The 20,919-nt window shown below is 39.0% G+C and overlaps 1 protein-coding gene across 1 annotated transcript in view; it reads right to left on the reverse strand.

Annotated features, from left to right (window-relative positions):
• eif2b3 (eukaryotic translation initiation factor 2B, subunit 3 gamma) overlaps positions 1-20,919 on the reverse strand; it is a 47,976-nt gene that overhangs the window by 13,671 nt on the left and 13,386 nt on the right. The window contains exons 4-8 of the mRNA XM_074688760.1: positions 18,611-18,770; positions 18,281-18,392; positions 7,505-7,594; positions 565-701; positions 216-406 (exon numbers count right to left, since the gene is read on the reverse strand). Coding sequence (XP_074544861.1) covers positions 216-406; positions 565-701; positions 7,505-7,594; positions 18,281-18,392; positions 18,611-18,770 — 690 coding nt within the window. The remainder of the gene's footprint in view (positions 1-215; positions 407-564; positions 702-7,504; positions 7,595-18,280; positions 18,393-18,610; positions 18,771-20,919) is intronic.

The raw sequence follows: 20,919 nt of genomic DNA on the forward strand, positions 1-20,919 counted from the left end.
GGCTGGAGCCAGAAATTAGTTTAACATAACCAGATAGTTGGGCATGAGTTAATTTACCTCTGAGGTGTTAACACTTTCTGTAAAGACGCTGCATATCTTAATAAACATAAACTAGATTCCCTGCAAACATAATTGCACAAATAAAGTACAGGGCAAGAAGCAGAAATTTAAAAATAAACATTTTACAAAGAAGGCAGGTTTAATGTCTGACTCACCAGCCGGTTGGCGTCTATATAAGCTGCTAAAGTGTTGACGCGGTAGCAGAGACCCTGGTCCATAATGTGAACATAGCAGCGCAGCTTCCCTCCATGGTACGCCTCGCTCATGTCACCGCGGTGGTCGTTCCAACATGAACGCTCCTGGGCCAGCTGGAGGAGAGGCTCGTCTCGGGATGAAATGAGGAGCTCTGCAAACAGGAGGATCAGGTGTTAAATTAAGATGTTTTGATACATTTATGATATATATTTGCTAAATTATTGCTATAGACAGACATCTGTGTCTGTTAAACTGTTAGCCTTCTCCATGTTCGATCTGTGGAGCTTTGTGATGAGTTCAAACACTGACCGTGGTTTGTAGAGTTGGCATTCATCTTCTGGCTCTGTTCTTCTGCATCGTCTTTGATTTTCGGACTCGTGGTTGATTTAGAAAACTGCTTCCGCACTAAATATGGTACCAGCTCACCACGGATGGATGAGATGGACCTGTTAAAGAGAAGAGAGAAGGTTCTCAAATTTCTGCAGATATCGAGCATTGGACAGGGTCAACAATATTTCGCATGAACATAAATAATAACTGTTGTTTAACTTGCTTCTTTCAAATATATTCATTGCCTTCTTATCATTTTTTTTTTAGTTTTTGACTCATTAACAGATTTTATTTGCCAGTTTATGAGGGAGCTGATTTTTTTCAGTTAAACAAGATTTTTTTTTAAATCTGACTTAAACTTTTTGACTAAACAGTTAAACTACCACAGATCCAGTTTGAGTACACAGGAGATCAGTGGACTTGTGATGGTAATCAACTGTGATAATAAGATATTAACTAAACTCATGAGCAACAGACTTTCAAAGATCCTACCAGACTTGATACATAAGAACCAAACAGGTTTCATTAAAACAGGCGTTTGCAGATAGATACAAGAACTTGTTTTTAGCATCATTCAACATGCTAAAAAACAAAATTTAAATTTGACTGTTATAGCGGTTGACGCTGAAAAAGCATTTGACCGTCTCGAGTGGCCTTTTCTTTTTAAAGTCTTGGAAAAATTTAATTTCCCAGGTGAATTTATCAATTTTGTGAGACTTATCTATAAATCCCCTAAAGCTAGAATCTTTACCAACAGTGTTTTCTCAGAGGAATTTACTTTGGAGAGGGGTACAAGACAAGGTTGTCCTCTGTCCCCACTTCTCTTTGCCTTAGCAATGGAGCCTCTGGCAGAGAGAATTAGACAAGATCAGCAAATGACTGGTATCACTATAGGAGAAGAACAATATAAACTGAATTTATTTGCTGATGATCTTTTGATGTATTTAAATAATTTTGATGAATCTATTCAACCTTTACTTACAATATTTAATGAATATTCAATGGTTTCAGGCTATAAGTTTAATTTTGGAAAAACAGAAATAATGGCAGTGATGGTATAATTTACAGAATGACAATTTTGAATCTTGCTCTGGTTATCAAAGAGACGTTCAAAGAGTTGCTTAAACTTGAGCTTTAATCCAGGCCATGCCATCAGTAACTATAAATCCCTTTTTCTGATTTATAAAGCATGCAGCATTTCCAAATATAATATAAAGGTTGGAAACTATAGGCACTGTGAATGGTCATTTATCCATATTGAAGATTATTGGACAAATTTGTTGAAAAAAACTCAATCTAATTTTTAATGTCCACCTTGATATTGAGCCTCAGGCTCTTTTACTAGGTTAACCAAGTCCTCAAAATGAGGGTTTGTATCAGAGAAGGCCCTTCATTATTCTCACTTTTGCTGCTTGAAAGAACATATTGGTCAAATGGATTGATGATGCACCCTCGTTGATGACAGGATGGCACAGATGAATCTTTGACAGTATTTCTATGGAATATCTCACATACAGGATCCAATATAAGACTAGGGATGGGTACCTTTTACAATTGAAACAATAGGGTAGATAGGCTCCAGCCACTGGGACCTTGAACAGGATAAGCGGCTAAGAAAATGGATGGATGGACGGACAATAGGGTAGTAATGCCCGGTACCTGGCACTCTGTACCAGTACTCAACGGTACCAACTTTTGGTACTTTTTTGTGATCATGTGGTTTTTTTTTTCAATTTAACATATTTGTTTTTAAATTTATAACCTTGCAATGCTGTGTTCATGTCCAGCATGGAAAAACACCTACTCTTCCAATCCTTCACAGTCACAAGGATGCAGGTACCTAAACAAGGTACCTATAAAAGTACCTAGTTCGATACCCATCCCTATATAAGACTAGGGTTTTTTTAAATACTTGGACTTCCTTTTTTTTTTTTATAGATATGCTGGCAAAAGACTTACAGATGTTTTCTTAAAGGGAATGATTGATTGCAACTCCCAAAGTGGGCAAAATGTCAGTCCTTGGTCGTATGTCTGCGAGGAGTTTAAGATTTGAAGTTTCCTTTTTTCTCTTTCTTTTCTTTTTTATTTATTATGGTAAATTAGATTTATCCAGTTTATTTATTTATTTACTTATTTATTTTTATTTTTATTTATTTTTTATGCTTAGTCTTTATTTTGCCCCAAAGTTGATATCCTTCGATCACAATGTCATTGCTGGCGGCTACTAATGTATTAAACTGAGTGCAGTCAGCAAATGCACATGTTTAAGATAGATACCACTTCATAACAGACATTTATTATTATGTTATTTAAAGTAAGATTTTTCTGTGTGTTGTTTGTGAGGGTGTATTTGTTGTGGCCAAAGTAGACTTGTTTGTTCATTCTAATGCATTGATGTACTGTTTGTGTGTTTGTCTAAAATTCAGAAATTAATAAAAATACTGTTAAAAAAACAAAACAAAACATGCAGTAATATGTTGTATTCTGAAACTTGGGAAATGACTATCAGCACTTCAGGTCCCTCTGACGTTTAAACCAGAAGCAGCTGAAGCTGAAGCCTGCTCTGAAGTCTCTCAGCGTGTCAGCCCGTAGGTAACTTCCCATCTTCATTTCTTCCTCCCCTCTGCACAACCCTGCCCTGTACTCAGTGTTCCTCTCCACAAACCCACACACCCCCACCCCTCCACTCACCCTCTCCTACTTTCTTTTAAAGGGAGATTAGAATTTCCATGTGAATGACAGCAGAAAAACAACAGTTACACTGTCCATTTCTCTCCTCGAGCGGGAGAAGATGGAGAGAGGAAGAGAGAAAGAGGAGCTGGTGAAAGTGAGTCCAAGAAAAAGAGCCCCAGAAAGAAGTGAGTCATCTAACAAGAGGGATGATATATGGTGGCAGAAGTAGGCATAAGTGATGTAATGATGAGAGATTTATCTCAGTGTCTCTGTGGTGAGTTACTTTCTGCAGTTTAATACTCGGCTAAATTCTGCGGGGAGGAAAAGATGAAGTATCAGTCTTCGCTGGCTTGGCTTTGGAGTGATTTATGTGTGACTGACACTTGTTTGGTGAGGGCGTCATTTAAAATCACTACATCAAACATGTTGTGAGATAACAAGGTAACAGACTGTATGGAAGGGGACCTGCATCCTTGTATGGATGAAAGGCTCTTCCTTTGAATCAAAGTGACTAAACACCATTTTAAAACATACTTATGAAGATTATCTCCATCTTGTCAAAGCTTGTTATGCTAGATGACTTTAACTACCCTACACTGCCCCTTTAAACAAGTTGATTAATTACATGTGTAGTGTATATAAATGGAATAAAAGGAGAGTTTCAGAGTTTCTGCTTTGGTGTCTTCGACTATTAGAAACTGAACATTCTCCATGTAAGCAGGCATTTATTTCTCCAGGCTTTGATGTCCCTCTTAGTTTTTCCAATATGCAATTTTTGCCCAGAGGCTGAGAATATATGAGATCCATATGATGTTTTCTGTGATGACAGGCTGCCTGACTGATTTCAGGACCAAGAGGAACTCCCTTTTTCTTTTTCCTGGCAGTCATGCTGCCTCTAAAGCTCCTTTCACTCATGTACTGCACTGACTTCAACAGGTCTTTTTCCTCTTAATCAAAATTCACAGGAAGTTGGGATGAGTGAAAGTGTGAATACAGCAGGTCAGGAGCATTCATGGCAAGAGAGTGGGCGGGACAATGAAGTTTTCAACGTAGAGCAGAGTTTCTCTACTTCATGCTTTGAACTGCTGGACTCAGTTGCCTGTCATAAGTTTCCTACTGTTGTGTGTGTGTGTGTAGTAGGAATCATGCCAGAGTGATAAAAACAGTCACCAATGGAAGATGATTCTTTAATGTCTGGACACTATCCAGCCCCACCATAGCTGCATAAATCAGTATTTGAGTCCCGTGAGTGTTCAAAACAAGGTGCATGATTGAAAGTAAAGTTTATGAAGTATCAGGGCCTACAGCTGTCATGAAAGCATCTGGGCCCGTATTCACAAAACATCCTAAGGCTAAAAGTAGCTCATAGTGATGTCATTCTTAGAAAAATCTTAGAATTCCTCGGATTCCAAGGCTGTATTCAGACCAGAAAAGTCCTTTGGTCCACTTGTTGGGTCCGGACCAAAAGCAGACTTTAGTTTTTTCATTTGGTGCGGTTCGTATTCAGATTGTACTGTTTGCAAGTGGACTATATTCTGTAAACACATCCCCGTGTGTGACGATCAGTGCTCTCATTGGACAGCACTGACAAAGGGCGTCACACAGAATACAGACCCGAAAATTGAGGTAAACATGTGTGTTTGTGCTCTTATTAGAGCTGCAAAATCATTTTCAGTTTCAAGAGCAGCTCCTTCAAAGCAGGCTTAACAACACCATTTCAAATTTTGGAACAGTGAAGGCAAATGTGCGCGCAGCAAGGAGGCGCTATGCTCTGCGTGTCCTGACCCACAACATGCCAACAACAGCGTGGCTAAACAGAAGACGGAGGATCAGGTATGAACCAAAGAACAACATTCAAGACGGGCTGCGAGTGAAATATGTGGGGATTAATGCACAATGCTTGGCTACAGTGGCTTTATAGGCCCAAAAGGCGCATGTATCCTGTAGTTAGTGTGGATGGACCTTGGTTTGTATTCAGACCTGCACCGGAGAACCACAAACCGCACCAGAGTTCGTTTGGAAGTGGACCAAGACCACCTCAAAAAGTGGGTCTCGGTGGGGTTGTTTGGTCTGCACCAGGGTTCGTTTGTGTCTACTCACACCTACATGGAAAGTCCGGACCAGTGTGGGAAACGAACCCTGGTCCATTTAAAGTGGACCAAACAGTCCAGGTCTGAATACCACTTAGGATTTTTCTTGGTATTTTCCCTTGGTAAGATAAAAGTTATTCACAGAGCGTCTTAGGCCTTATGAGAGCTCCTAAGGTAAAAAAAACTGTTGGGAGAAGGGAGGAGCCTAAGAGTGGCCACTCATACTGGCGTCAGACTTTCCTAGTACAATAAACACAGTTTCTGCCACCTGAGACAGCTATTAGTTGCTGATCCATCCCTTAAACAGTCCAGTTAATGAGCATTAGAAATTCCATAACATTCATTCAGTTATTAATATCAAAGAAACCAATGTCAGCAGCCATAACCTAAGTAGCAGCCTACAACACTGTATGAGGACAACTTCGCTTTGTGCTGTAATGTCCACTCTCCCTTGGGATTACAGCATGCTTCTCATGCGCAATGTGCGCACAAGGAAAGGGAGCGACGCATTCATTTGTTGGACAATGACCTCCCAGGTCCGCCTCTTCCCTGGTGCGTTGATCGCTGGACACAGTTTCCCTTTTAATACTCTTTGATTCTCCTCTATGAGCTGAGCCAACAGCAGTCTCTGTCTAGTTCTTATTTTTTTATTCATTTCGTTCATTGTTTGGGTCATTCTGCCGAATCTAATTGCTTTCAAAAGGGATGCCAGCAATCACAGGAAGTGACAGCCAAGTCTGCGACCAACATTAAAATCAAATACATTGAGTAGTAACATGACCAGCATAGACAGTAAACGCCACAGTAAGCAAATCAGTATAATTGTTGAGTGAATCAGGTTCGTTCATACATTTTGAAGATGTGTCTCAATTAATTTAATTTAGCTGAGTTTCATCAGCATGATTTAAAATTAATGTCTCTGTGACACATTTCTAAATAAAGTCTGAGATATGCTCATTTACTGTCTATTCATTACTAGGAGCACAAAGTGCTTTTTCTCATTTTTTTCCCTTTTTGTACCAACCAATCACAGCTTTTAGTAGACTGTGTCATACCTACCAATGGGGTCAACCACACCTCCTCACTAAGATTAAAGTTTCTGTCTCCTTCTTGCTCAGAGTTGCTCTCAGAAACTTCCTGAATCACTTTTAAGCTAAGACTCCTTGCTAGGAATTTGTAGGCCAAGTCAAGAGCTCTCTGAGAGAACTCTGAGAAGCTCTTCAAACACAAGCTCAGGAGTTGGTGTTTGAAGAGCTTCAAAAACTACTTCAGAAACCACCAATAGGTTTTTACAGATATTTCATATCCCAAGCTTTAGGACACATTTTCCCCTTAACCCATTTAGGATGAAGCCTTTGGTTGGTTGAACCAGTTCATAAAATGTCATTATCATGCCATTCTCTCCTGATTCTATCATGCTTTCACTAACTCTGAATTTAGAGGAAAAACACTGTAATCTAATTTGAAATCCTACAACCTTTTGATGTATCCCTCACCAGTCATGCATGCATTGCTGCTTTTGCTACAATAGTTTCCCTGTGACACTGCTACACTTCAGAGGCTAAGGGCCTAACAGCCTGCCTCAGTGGCACATAGTAAAACAAATTAACACCTCACTAGAATACCCGGCTAACAGGACCTTTCAAAGCCTTACACTCCATGTAGCCATGTTTAACACTTGCTGCAGATTAAATGGTGACACAAACGTCTGTTTGAATGTGTGGGTCTATGTCCAAGTGTACGCCTGAGCTGAATACCTGCAGTGCAGACACAAACAGGAAGCTACAGTTCCTACAGTTCTACAATTTCATTTAGCAGACGCTTTTGTCCAAAGCGACGTACAACACAAGGAAAACTTTAGACCGTAGAAAAACCAAGTTGGTGCAACAACAGTGCTATAAGTTATTCAGCTGCAGGTTCTGCCATGAAGTGCAGGATTTTTTTTCTTTCTTTTTTTTAATAATGTAGAATAATCTTGCCAACAAACCACAATTAATTGATTAATAAATTTATAATAAAAATATTAATCAGTTAATTAATAATAAGATGAGATGTAATTACAAAGTCTCTAGCTTTAAGTTTAAAGTTGAATATTCTTTTCTACCTAGTGAGGATAAACTCTTGACTTCACAGACCGAATGAAGTAAAAGACTCACTTGTTGTCAGAGAGGAAGTCCACCACAGCTTTTTTCAGACAGTAGAGGTGAGCGTCAACAAGGCCTGTTTTGATGTGCATCCGAGGATGTCTGCAGAGAAAAGAAAAAAACACAGATGCAGAATGAGAATTTTTTTTTTCAAAAACTAAAAACATGATTTTAATCTTTCAACCTTAATTGGAGAGCTACTTCCTTTGACTATTTTTCATAACCTGCTGTTTTTATAGTTTGTGTTTGACACTTAATAGATGAAACCCTTTTCATTTTGTTCAGTTTTTATAACAGGACAGCAGCACTTGATGAAAACCAGGCGGAGCAATAAGCTAACAGACTGGTAACATCTGTCTATTGTCCTCTGTCAGCCACCGTAGATGTTGCCCCACTGAGCTGCTGCCATGAGACAGGTTTATGTTGAATAGATGTGGGGCCACATGTGCATTCACTCATTCACACATAGACTCACACAGTGGCCAGAGTTTGAACATGACATTTATGAAGCGAGAGCCAAAGAAAACCATTTTATCCTTCCTCCTGCCTTCATCCTACCTGGCTACCTATCCTCCTCTTCCTCTGCCCCTTCACTCATTACACCATAAAACCTGCAGGGTGCATTGTTCCTTAAAGGGCTTTACTTCTATTTTCATTTTTAGCTCATGCACTACAATCCACATTTTTAAAGCATGTGACTCTGATTCAGTTTTTCAAAGTCAGAAGCAGATATGATGGTCACAACCTAGGGCTGCCAAGATTAGTCGACTAGACACGATGACGTCTACGATCAAAATTGTTGGTGACTTATTAATCAACGCCATTGCTTTTTATGTTGCTTTATTAATTTCTATTTTTCTGTTTTCATTTGAGACTTTATTTTTCCCTCAAACCTCTACAAACCACCTTGTCTGCCGTTCTGTCCTTGATGCACATGCACACTAGTGGTAACCAGGGTCATTGTGATGTCATCATCGTGATGTCACAAAAGATGTGCCCATATCATAGCTAGCCGGCAACAAAGTGTGAGAGTCTGGGAGCATTTTTCCAAAATAAAGGATAAGAATGTGCAATGCAAAATTTGTAAGGCAGAACTGGCCTTCAATGGCAGTACAACAGCGATGCATGGGCATCTGAAAAGAAAGCAGGTCGTGGCTGATTCATTTCCTGACCAAGAGTGACAGTCGTCTTGGTAAGCTAATTAGATACTTAGCTGCTAACTTTAATGTCAACAGTGATCTACTTAATTTAATTATTTTTTTACTGATATGTTAAATGTTTATTGTTAAAACTACTTAACTGTATTTGATGCAACAACTGAATTACTGAATTGGTGAATACATTAAAAACTTGATGCATAAACTGCCAAATATTGTTGAATATACACAAATGTGATAGTGTGATATCATGCGGTACAGCGTACCTCACTAATAAATCAAAGAAGAAAAATGGGACACAGTAAACAAAGAGCAGAGATGGAAGACATCCAGCAATTTGTCTTCTTTGTGATTGGCATGTAGCTCTTTGTTACAAAGTGCAATCAAGCTTTGTTTCTTTATTACTGCTGTCGCACGGGAACTGACAATTCTTTCGACCAATCAACTGACCGCAGTGTTTCTAGCTCCACCTTTTGGGGTTGGATTAGTATATCTGGCACCCCAACAGACAAGGGTACCAAAAGTGGGACAGTATGGGATGGTAATTTAGGGACTAGTCTTAGCCAATGGAAACGCCACAAAGTGCGTGCTGTACCAAAAAGAACTGAACTGAACTGCTTGGTGGAAACGGGCTTTGTGAGTGTTATAGTAAAATGGTGGGATTTCCACATTTCCTGGTCACATTCACAGGTCAAATACCTGATGATGGAAACAAACATCATGCTCTGATAAGAGGTATCTGATTGTACCTTTCCCTACGTTTCACAAGGCCTTTCTGTTCCTTTTTCCTGGGGAAAGCTTTATCTTCACCAGTCACCAAGGGGCTCTGGTTGTCCAAATTTTGAATAACTTGATTACTAAGTCTGACTTTTATCCTGCAGCGGCAGGATGCAAAAGAAGAAAACAGAGGTGATCTAGCTACATTGGGACTGAAATTTTCAAAGTTTAAGTCACTCCGGAGTATAAATCGACTTATGGCAGAGGATACCATAAAGAAAACTAAAAACCTAATTTTTATCTTTCTGTTTTACAGTTTTCAGTCCACTTCTGTCTCTGATATTCAAACACCTCTCCCTGTCTTCACCAGGCAGCAGTACAGCTAGAGTGACTCAGGAGGATAACTTGGTCACACATATTTTACAACCAGATGCTGAAAGCCATAAATCAAACTGTGTGTGTCCGCCCGTCTGTTTAAAGGTATTTTATTCAAAAGCATAAAAACACATGTGCATGTACCCACAGACACGCTCTGTGGGAGTTTGTCAAATGTATTTATTCATAAAACATTTCCCAGGTGTGTGCCTGTGTGTGTGCGTCGTGGGCTTAATGTGGAATTTCTGAGAACACCCAGCATGTGACATCACTTTTTGGCACCTGTGGGTGGGCAGGAGGGAGAGGTGGGAGAGGGGAAGAGGAAGAGATAGAAATAGGTGCCCTTTAAAGATTAATGCAGCATTAACATGGGTATAGGAGTGTCAAGGATTAAGGCTTGTATTACTTTACAAATAATACTTTGTAGTCGAAGAAAATCTAGAAAAAGTGCCAAAATCAACCACAGCTGCTCAAGATATAAACACATTTCGTCGAGGGTTACACAATTAATCATATATTAATCTGGATCACAGTGTAGACCATCCCACCATTAAATAAACATTACTGAACGACCAGCAGCTGCAGTGAAGTCTGAGATACATGCCCCACCCATGGAAATCTCAAACAGACACTCCCACAGGGGCAATCCAGAGGTTTTCAGCCTCAGTAAAGGGGAAGTAGCAGAGAAACTCTGCCCAGCATGGTCAATGTCATCAGATTGTCCACTCAGATTTTAGTAAATACTCATCATTAGTACCATCTTTTTTCATGCATTAGCTAACCCACACTCTAGGCAGCCTTTGGTGTTTCAACATGCCACCTTCAGGCCCATCTGGTGACAATCAAAACTGTAGCCTGAAGTCTAAAGCCGCGTTTCCACCAAGCAGTCCGGGTCGGTTCGTCTCGGTACGGTGCGCTTTTAGCGGCGTTTCCACAGACTCATCCCGGGATGGATCCCTAAAAACCGAGACGAGCCGTCCCACTTTTTTGGGACCCTTTCGTATGGGTGCCAGACTGAACCGATCCGCTCTCGGGAGGTGGAGCAACACACTGCAGACGGTTGATTGGTCAAAAGAATCGTCACTTACCCCGACAGCAGCTGCATTTCTCCTGGCGGCACACAGACTTCACTGAAACGAAGCTTGATTGTACTTTGTAACAGAGAGTTACATGAAAATCACAGAGAGGACGAAATGCTGCATGTCTTCCATCCGTGCTCTTTGTTCACTGTGTCGCGTTTTCTTCTTTGTTGGATTTCATCGCGGGGTGAGCTGCTACGGTGTCGCGCTATTGTTTACCAGCTGCGGCTTCCGGCATGCGGCTTACACGCCGCCCACCACGAGAGGGCACAGTTTGCTGTGGAAACGCAAACGGGATGAGACTTTAATGTCCCAAACCGTCCCAAACCGTACTGAACCGACCCGTACTGCTTGGTGGAAACGCAGCTTAACATGCAGTGATGAAATGAGAGTCCAAGCTATGACGAATGACAACACCTGAAAAGATGCTTGTTTTTTTTGATAACACTCAAGAGGGTTTAAGGTTCCTCCTTTTCAGGTCAAACACTGAGCAATGATCACATGATAGATTTGAGTTTTCCCTTTTTTTCAATTGATGAAAAAATGTTTCCAAAAACTCATGTAAACAGCATTAATTTTCAGCATTAATGCTAAAAAATAACACATGAATATGTCCAACTAGTGTTGTCACGATACCAAAATTATGATTCGATACAATACCTGCCTAAAATATCTCGATACTTAAACGATACCATGGCAAAAACTAAAACATTAAAAAAAGAATAGAATAAGCAGCTTGAAGGGAAGGCTGCCTCAAGTTATTATTTTCTGATTTTTCTGACATCTGTTCGTGTGTCTGTGGGGCTCAAGGAGATATGTAAATTGTACTTTGACAATTTATTGTTGGATACAATTGTGTACAATATAACTAAATAGAAAACCAGAAAAAAGTCCTTGTTGCTCAGTAATGAGCAGATAAAATAATCCTAGGGTGCTGAACGGTGAAGTGCTTCATCGTGTTCGTAGTGTTTCCTCTTTGTGTGTCAGTAGTAAGCTCTATAGATGGGCTTTGATAGGACTATTAGCTTACAAAGCCGCCCCAACTGCTGGTTTTGTAAGTAAAGTACTGCCAAATTTCGCTCCGTGCCCGGGCTTTGTCAACAAGCTGCGGCCGGTTTGCAAGCGGTGAAACTTGAAGCCATGTCTGTAACTCAGTCAGTACATTTGCATGCAGCTTAAAGAAATCAAACTGAGCTAGTCAGCAAGAGATCGGATGATTAATGTATACATTAACAACTTTGTCGGACTGAAAACGGCCCAGCATCGACGCACGTAACTAATACTGGCTTACTGTCGAACTTCACAACAACACACACACTTTGGAAAGAGAGCAAGTCTCCGCCCACTTCAGAGAGGAGAGTGGACCCAGCCCGGTGGCTGCAGACTCACAAGTTGCCTGACTCAAAATGTCTCTGATTCAGATGGAAAAAAAAAATGCCTTGGAGTATCGATTCTTAAAATGTGTGATATTGTTTACTTTTTGAAAACGGGGGGTATCGATACTTTCTCAGTATCGGTATATCGTGCAACCCTATGTCCAACCTTCTCCAAATGTGCATGAAGATGCCGCACTTTAATTTGCAGATGAAGTGGAGCTTTGTCAAACACTGAGCAAAGGTCACATGATAGCTCATTAGTTTTCCCTTTTTGCAATTGATGAAAAAAATGTTTCCAAAAACTCATGTCAACATCTTGCTTTTCATAACAGCAGCACCATGTGATTCTTAGATGCTGTAGAGCCCGGTGCAGAGCGGGGCAGGAATTTAGTGCCTCTGCAGGCAAGGATGACTCAACCCCAGGATTAACGACTGAATACTAAAGTACCGCTAAAGTCCTCAGTGGGAGAGAGGAGTCACATCTCTCTCTCACTCAAAAACACACACACACACACACACACACACACACACACACACACACACACACACACACACGCACACATGCAGCATAACGTCTTATTTAGTTACAACTAAACCCCACAGCAGAGGATGACTCAGAGGCAGAAGATTGACTGTTAATACCCTCATTAGTCAGGTTTCCACTACAGAGCCAACAGGCCTGAAGGGCTTAAAATTTATTTAGGGCATTTCACTATTGGCACCAAAAGATGCATGTGTGTGAAAACCCTAATACCAACCCAGTCCAGTAGATGCTTTCTTAATTGAGCTGACTCACATATTTGAACCTGTGTTATAAGTGCACAAGGCACTGGTGGTGTAGTAAGGTCATTCTTAAAGACTTACAAAACCAGCACACTCCTTATGTGAGGTCATGGACACGCTTTACCAGAAATTTGGATCATCTAAAAATACCAGGAAGTAGTAAAAAAATGATTACTTATTAGGAGGCTGTAACCAGCTTGTAAACCAAGGTTGAATTTTTGTCTCTATAAATAATAATGGAGCTACAGTACAGATGCGTTTAATTTCTTAAAAATAATTAAAGAAACATCAAACCACCTGTTGAGTCAGTTCTTCTTTAAGTGTTTTTGATTACTGAAAATCTTCAAGAAAACAGAAAATAGGATCACACCTACAGATCTACAAGTACTAGATTTTTTTTTTACATTTTGTGATCAAGAACAAAAAAAAATCAGTAAATAAAGAAAACAATGTGATGCACATCAAATGAACTTCATCAAAATTGAATTGTCACTTTAACTGCTGCTGTCAGAACCCCCATTGATGCTGCTATAACTATTTTTATTATTATAACTAGCATTACTATTATTGCTATTATTATTATTATTATTATTATTATTGATATTGTTATTGATATTATTATTATTATTATTATTATTATTATTATTATTATTATTATTATTATTATTATTATTATTGCCAATACTTTTATTGTTATTACTATTGCTATTGTTTGTATTTATTTTGTATTTTGCTGTATAGAACCTGTGTTTTTATTTATCCTCTTTCTACTCTTATCTATTCTGCACATCTTTTTTTGTACTACGGTGTTACTTGCTGCTGGAATCTGAATTTCCTGAGGGAACCCTCCCAAAGGATTAATAAAGTTCCTATCTAATCTAAAATCATCTCCCATTGGTTTCCATCTGGTTCACATATTACAATAATGGTGCTCTTGATGTTCAATGAAAAGCAAACTGAAAACATTACAGACATTAAATCTGTGGATCAATTTGTGTCCCTTAAATGTGCAATTAATGTAAGTCGGCTTTTTTGCAGCTCTGTATGAGAGTTAGTTATTATTTGGAAGACCCCGGACATGCAGAATGTGCAACCTACAGGCTTTAAAGTGATACTCCGGGATGGAACAAGTTGGGTCCTATCACAAGGTTTAGGGCAGAAATGACCCCTACAGCAGTGTTTTTGTGCAGCAGAAGCCCAGGGCGCATGCACCAAACACCCCCTCCCTGCTCCTCTGCCGGTTTCCTCTGCACTCAAACGGGGCCATATTTTACTTGACCAAAAACACAAATAAATGGACTCCCACCGAAAAAATCTGATATCGGTCTGCATCCATGCTTTATTCAGAGAATTTTCAGCGCGTAGCTTTCAAACAAAAACACCGCTAAATAAGGCTCTAGTTCTCATCGTGTCTCTTCGTCCTGGCAGACTACCTGCGTTTGTTTATATCTGGCACGCCGCGCGCGCAGACTGATCCACCAAGCCGTATTACGACACGATGAGAACTAGAGCCTTATTTAGCAGTGTTTTTGTGTGAAAGTAACGCGCTGAAAATTCTCTAAATAAAACGTGAATGCAGACCAATATCAGATTTTTTCAGTGGGAGTCCGTTTATTTGTGTTTTTGGTCAAGTGAAATATGGCCCCATCTGAGTGCAGAGGAAACCGGCAGAGGAGCAGGGAGGGGGTGTTTGGTGTGTGCGCCCTGGGCTTCTGCTGCACAAATCACTGCTGTAGGGGTAATTTCTGACCTAAACCTTGTGATAGGACCCAACTTGTGCCATCCCGGAGTATCATTTTAAGCCCTCTTTATTGGAAGTTACATTTTAATCTTAGAAATTGTGATTTTGATTTCAGTCCTGCAGCCAAGGATAGCAAAAGAGAGAGATCAATGGACATTGGGATTAAGTTAATGGAGAGTGTCCATAAAGCCAGCAGAGTGGTAAAACTGAAATATTTAAAAATATTTTGTTTGTTTTACAGCATTAATGCTAAAAAAAAGTAACATATTAACATGTCCAACCTTCTTAAAACGTGCATTAAGGTGCCACATTTTATTTATTTTGCAGCAGACGTGAAAAAAAAAAAAAAACAATCTCACATTTGCAGCAAATACCCTTGATATGTGGAAATTAAAGACAATATCCAAAAGAAAAGATTACAGAAGACTGAGGAACAAAGGATGAAGTACTGAATGAGTGGTGCTAAAGACTCTGGAAAAAATCTCTGAATGAATGAAGAGAACAATGGGTCTATAATCACACATTTAATTTCATTTTTTTTTTAATTTGAACTGCAGATTGAGAGTAAATGCTGTGGATGACGCACCAGCTCAAAACTGAGTGTTTATAAATGATCAATGATTAATTATTCTTGCAAGTTTTCTAATGTGAGTCGTAAGTGATTAGCTGTGGACTCATGTTTTAATACAAACACTGTGTGACAACATGTAAGTGTTTTCACTCCCCCTTACAGACAACTTTCTGTTTGTTCATACACACATTTCTGTGTGTGTCATGCATGCTATATGTCTCTCTGCTCTGCCCTCAGTCACAGCCTTTACCACTGTTAACTCCAAGAGAATCTGAGAGGTGGAGCTGTGATGTGCACAAAGAAGCTCAGAGACAGTCTTTTCACACTGTTAAAGCAATTCACAGGTAAAAAAAAAAAAAAAAACAATCTCACATTTGCAGCAAATACCCTTGATATGTGGAAATTAAAGACAATATCCAAAAGAAAAGATTACAGAAGACTGAGGAACAAAGGATGAAGTACTGAATGAGTGGTGCTAAAGACTCTGGAAAAAATCTCTGAATGAATGAAGAGAACAATGGGTCTATAATCACACATTTAATTTCATTTTTTTTTTAATTTGAACTGCAGATTGAGAGTAAATGCTGTGGATGACGCACCAGCTCAAAACTGAGTGTTTATAAATGATCAATGATTAATTATTCTTGCAAGTTTTCTAATGTGAGTCGTAAGTGATTAGCTGTGGACTCATGTTTTAATACAAACACTGTGTGACAACATGTAAGTGTTTTCACTCCCCCTTACAGACAACTTTCTGTTTGTTCATACACACATTTCTGTGTGTGTCATGCATGCTATATGTCTCTCTGCTCTGCCCTCAGTCACAGCCTTTACCACTGTTAACTCCAAGAGAATCTGAGAGGTGGAGCTGTGATGTGCACAAAGAAGCTCAGAGACAGTCTTTTCACACTGTTAAAGCAATTCACAGGTAAAAAAAAAAAAAAAAACAATCTCACATTTGCAGCAAATACCCTTGATATGTGGAAATTAAAGACAATATCCAAAAGAAAAGATTACAGAAGACTGAGGAACAAAGGATGAAGTACTGAATGAGTGGTGCTAAAGACTCTGGAAAAAATCTCTGAATGAATGAAGAGAACAATGGGTCTATAATCACACATTTAATTTCATTTTTTTTTTAATTTGAACTGCAGATTGAGAGTAAATGCTGTGGATGACGCACCAGCTCAAAACTGAGTGTTTATAAATGATCAATGATTAATTATTCTTGCAAGTTTTCTAATGTGAGTCGTAAGTGATTAGCTGTGGACTCATGTTTTAATACAAACACTGTGTGACAACATGTAAGTGTTTTCACTCCCCCTTACAGACAACTTTCTGTTTGTTCATACACACATTTCTGTGTGTGTGTGTTAAAGAGACAGAATGTGTGTATGCATTTACGTCCATGAGTGTGTGTGTGGCTGAAGATTTCCCTGTGCAGGGAAGCATGCGAGCAGCTGCTCAGGCCCCCCTCTTATTGGCCAGAATTTACAGTGGCTTTGGCTCCATGAAGTATTTACGAGCTCCCAAAACACCCGCTCTCACACATACATGTACTTAGGACTAAGAAACGAAAACCCATCTAGAGTGCTCTTCCTGTAACAAAAATCCCACAGACACCCGCAACAGATCCTGCAGACTAAAAAACATTTCATCTGATTAGAAACCAGAGATCTGCTCTCCTCACCTAACTGCACAGATGTACAGGCTTTTTTTTTCAGCTGGTTAAACCTACGCACTGACATCCACAGAGCTGCACACATACAGCAGAAGGAGAACAACTTGTGTGATTCGTGTTTATTATATACGAGTAATTCACTTTAAGGTGACAGATGTTTCCACTGGTGCTGATATTTGGCAGGAACATCAAGCAGTAGGATCATAAACAGGGTCAAAGAATGCAGTAAGTTGCTTTGAACAATGAATAAGAAATGCAGACACAGCTGTCCCAATGTACAGCTATTACAAACACATTGTTAAAGGGTCACTTCACCTAATTGCAAACATATTTTTTTCCCAGCAAAAGCTGGCCATGAAAAAAGAACCACAAAGTGTGACTCAGGTTCTCCACACCCAGCTACAGACAGACTTCATTCATTCTTTCTATTTCTGTATTTATATCCTACATAAGTTGTGTTGACTATTCTAGAGCAGTGTTTCTCAAAGTGGGGTCCTTGAACCATAGCTTGGGAGTCGACGGAATAAGACAATTAAGACAATTGTTAAAGTGTGCTGTATCATTACAAAAGCATATCAACAAACTGGGATCTCCTGCACCAATAAAACCAGCTATTTCTTTCGCCCAGTTTAGTTCTGTTCCATGAGTTCAATTCTCATGTAATCGTAACAGATCAATCAGCTCATAGTTCCCAACACTAGAAAAAAACAACAACAAAAGCTCAAAACAAAAAAAAACATCTTGGTGCAGTGGCGCGCACAGATTTTTTGAAGGGCAGGGGCGAAAAGAAAAAAAAAAAATGCTAACACAACATGAGCTTTTACCACCCAAAAAAGAGCAGTTTACCATATTTTAACCACCCAAAAGGGCAAATAAGCAGGCTTTGCCAACCAGGAGGGCACTTTGGCACATGTTTTGGCTACTGAGAGGGTACTTCAATGCATGTTTTCCAGCAAATGGGCCCTTCCTCTGTGCACACCGCTGCCTCTGAGTCAACATTTTCTCGAAGTTTACAAAATTAATTATCTGGAAAGTATAAATGTAGCTTAATTCTATTGTTGCAAAGTACATTATTAAATAGTATTAATATTATGCTATCGTTGTTACGATAATGAGGGGGTCCCTAGAAAAATGTCTAATCTGAAAGGGGTCCATGGTCTAAAAAAGTCTAAGAACCCTGTTCTTTACAATTCTAAATATCTCCATTGTATGAGCATGTTTAGACTCATCTTTAGGTCAGTTAGCTCAAAATCCAGCCAATCCAGCCAGTATAGGTATACACAAAAAGATATAATGTGAATAACTTACTTTCTCATTATAGACTTCCTAATCGACAGCCCGTCCTCCAAATCTGCCTCATTGGCCATGAACAGCAGCCTCTTTCCAGACTGATCCACTCCCACAAAGTCTCTCTGCTCAGCTGGAGCGACACAAAAACATGTTATCAGTAAATAACAGGTCTGAATTTTCTTTTTTTAATTCTTTGTGTAAATAAATGTACATGTTTACCTTCTGTGACATTATGAGAGTAAGGGCACACAAGAGGAATACACTAAAAGGATGGATTCAATAAAAATAAAAATAAAAAAAAGCTGCATTTTCTAGAAAAAGTCTCCTGTGATGAAAATTTCCTGTTACCTGTTTTTTTCTTGCCCTTCTGTCCTGGAACAGTCTCTGTGAATTCATGGGCTTTGCTCATCAGCATGGCCAGTGTTGCATTGTGGGCTCTGAAGAGATCAACCACCTCATGAAGAGCCACATCTGTAATCAGGTCACAACTGACCACCAGGATGTCCGTCTGTGGGGGCATTTTGGAAAAAGAAAGAAAATGATCCAGAGTGAGTCCAAAAAAAAAAAAAAATTTGACTTCTCTGTGTGATTGGACAAACAGTGGAAACATTCAAGTGGATCTGTGTGTGGGAACATAACTGCAAGTAAAGAGATTTTAGGCTTTTCAAAAAGAGGTCTCTGGCTTGTTTTCTATTTTGGGACAAAATCTTCCCACCTGTTGTGATTTTTAAGACATTTCCAATCTCACCACTGCACACAGACACATATAAAAGTCTGCTAAAAGACAGAAATGCATGAAACAGTCTGCTCATGATGTTTACACAGTGAGGTCTGCTCACTCACGACAGTCATACACCCAGACTATACATAAATAGAAGTGGCGACAATGCTCCATATAAACACCTCAGGACATGAGAGCTTGGATTATGTTATTTATCAATAATAACAACAGAAACTGCCTCACAAGGCATGGTTTTATAACAAACACACAGCAGAGAATAAAGGAATTACTCTCTTCTCAGTGAAGTATTGTCAAATTCTGCTTTATATGACTTAAAACCTGATGACAGTAAGTGGTGAGTCCTCTTCTTGTTTTATTGTTTTTCTTTAAGAATGTGTCTGTTTCATTTCAGCAAACCATCCGGTGTGGTTACAGTGAGCTTCATGATGAAATGTTTGAATATATGTGACCATATTATTCTTAAGCAGCATAGACAACAGGCAGTTAACACCAAACAAAAACAGAACAGAATCCATGCATGTAAAACACTATTAGACTAAACCAGGGACTTCCAAACTTTCTGGTTTATTACCACCAAAACAACGGTGCTGGAGACTGGATACTCGTTGATGTGGGAACACACAAACAGGCAAATCCAAAAACATAAGAAAAAAAAACACTAAGATAATCAATTTTGTTTTGTTAGAAAATGAGATTAGCTGCCTTGGAGTCTGGCGTTCTCCTGGCTTTGTCACCTCGACAATCTTGTGATAACAAGAAATGTGGAAAATAGATGAAACATTTTCATTTTGCATAGTTTAAAAAAAAAAAAAATCTAATATCTGTTTTTTATATTTGTACAATAATGCAAAATTTGAAAATTTAATAGTATATGATTTTGGGAAGCCTTTTGTGACACCTATTTGGGCTCCCACTGGACTTCATACAGAGAAAAAAAGCAAAAAAAAACAAAAAAAAAACAATGACAACAGTTGGACATAAAACAAAAAATCATGTCAATGCATTTTAGAGGTATAAAATTGCTGTACACTGATAGGTGCAAATACTGTCCAAATACAACCCCTGACACACATATGTTATTACTGCTCTATGTTGCCAACTAACACCTGGCAAAGGGACTGCCAATGAAAATTAGCCATTTTGGCTAACTTGGGTACATTTACATTTGTTTAAATGTCAATTAATGTACATTGTCCCTTTTCAAATAAAACAAATTAAAATAAAAAAGGGGTTTTAGATTTACCTTTAAATGTTAATCACAGTATTTAATCATAGAGAGGAATTTTACAGTGTGTGAAAGGAGAAAGCAAGCTGTAATAAATGCACTGAATGGGAAACCTATGGAATATTGGCTCTTTTTCTGCACACTCTTCAGCAAGTGTGAGAAACTATGTAGCTCAAAAATGAGAGGTTAAATTCAAATCAAATCATCACTTGCACTGCTGATGGAGTTATGTTTGCATCAACTCAGCCCAGGATCCTTATATTGTGCTCTTGGTGAAAAAACTAAAATATTACCCAGGGTGGTTGGATACCACTTTTTTTTCAGACCCATGCCATTACAAGTACTCCCTCTTGAGTACTCACCGATTCGACAAGAACTAATAGCACTAGTACTTTTGATACATAAAATTTCAATTAACAGTGACAGATCATTTTGAACAAAGACAGCACAGGCACTCTGACACTAAGTCCAAAATAAAACACAAGCAACTCTCTCTGAGTATGCCTTTTGAAGAAACAAAATAAATTAACAAAAGTGAAAAAAAATAACAATAAAACTAACACCTGTCAGAGTCAACATTTTTTTGTTTTGTTTTAAGTAAATTAAAGTCCAAAATAAAACAGTTTGACTGTTAACTCTTCATTTTGTTTGTACAGGGCTTGACGGGTATTTGCTGTGGTGTTAAACCGC

The sequence above is a fragment of the Halichoeres trimaculatus genome, unplaced genomic scaffold (assembly GCF_033239565.1).
Source record: "Halichoeres trimaculatus isolate MK-OKI-2021-1 unplaced genomic scaffold, fHalTri1.1 fHalTri1_scaffold_15, whole genome shotgun sequence".
Taxonomy (NCBI): domain Eukaryota; kingdom Metazoa; phylum Chordata; class Actinopteri; order Labriformes; family Labridae; genus Halichoeres; species Halichoeres trimaculatus.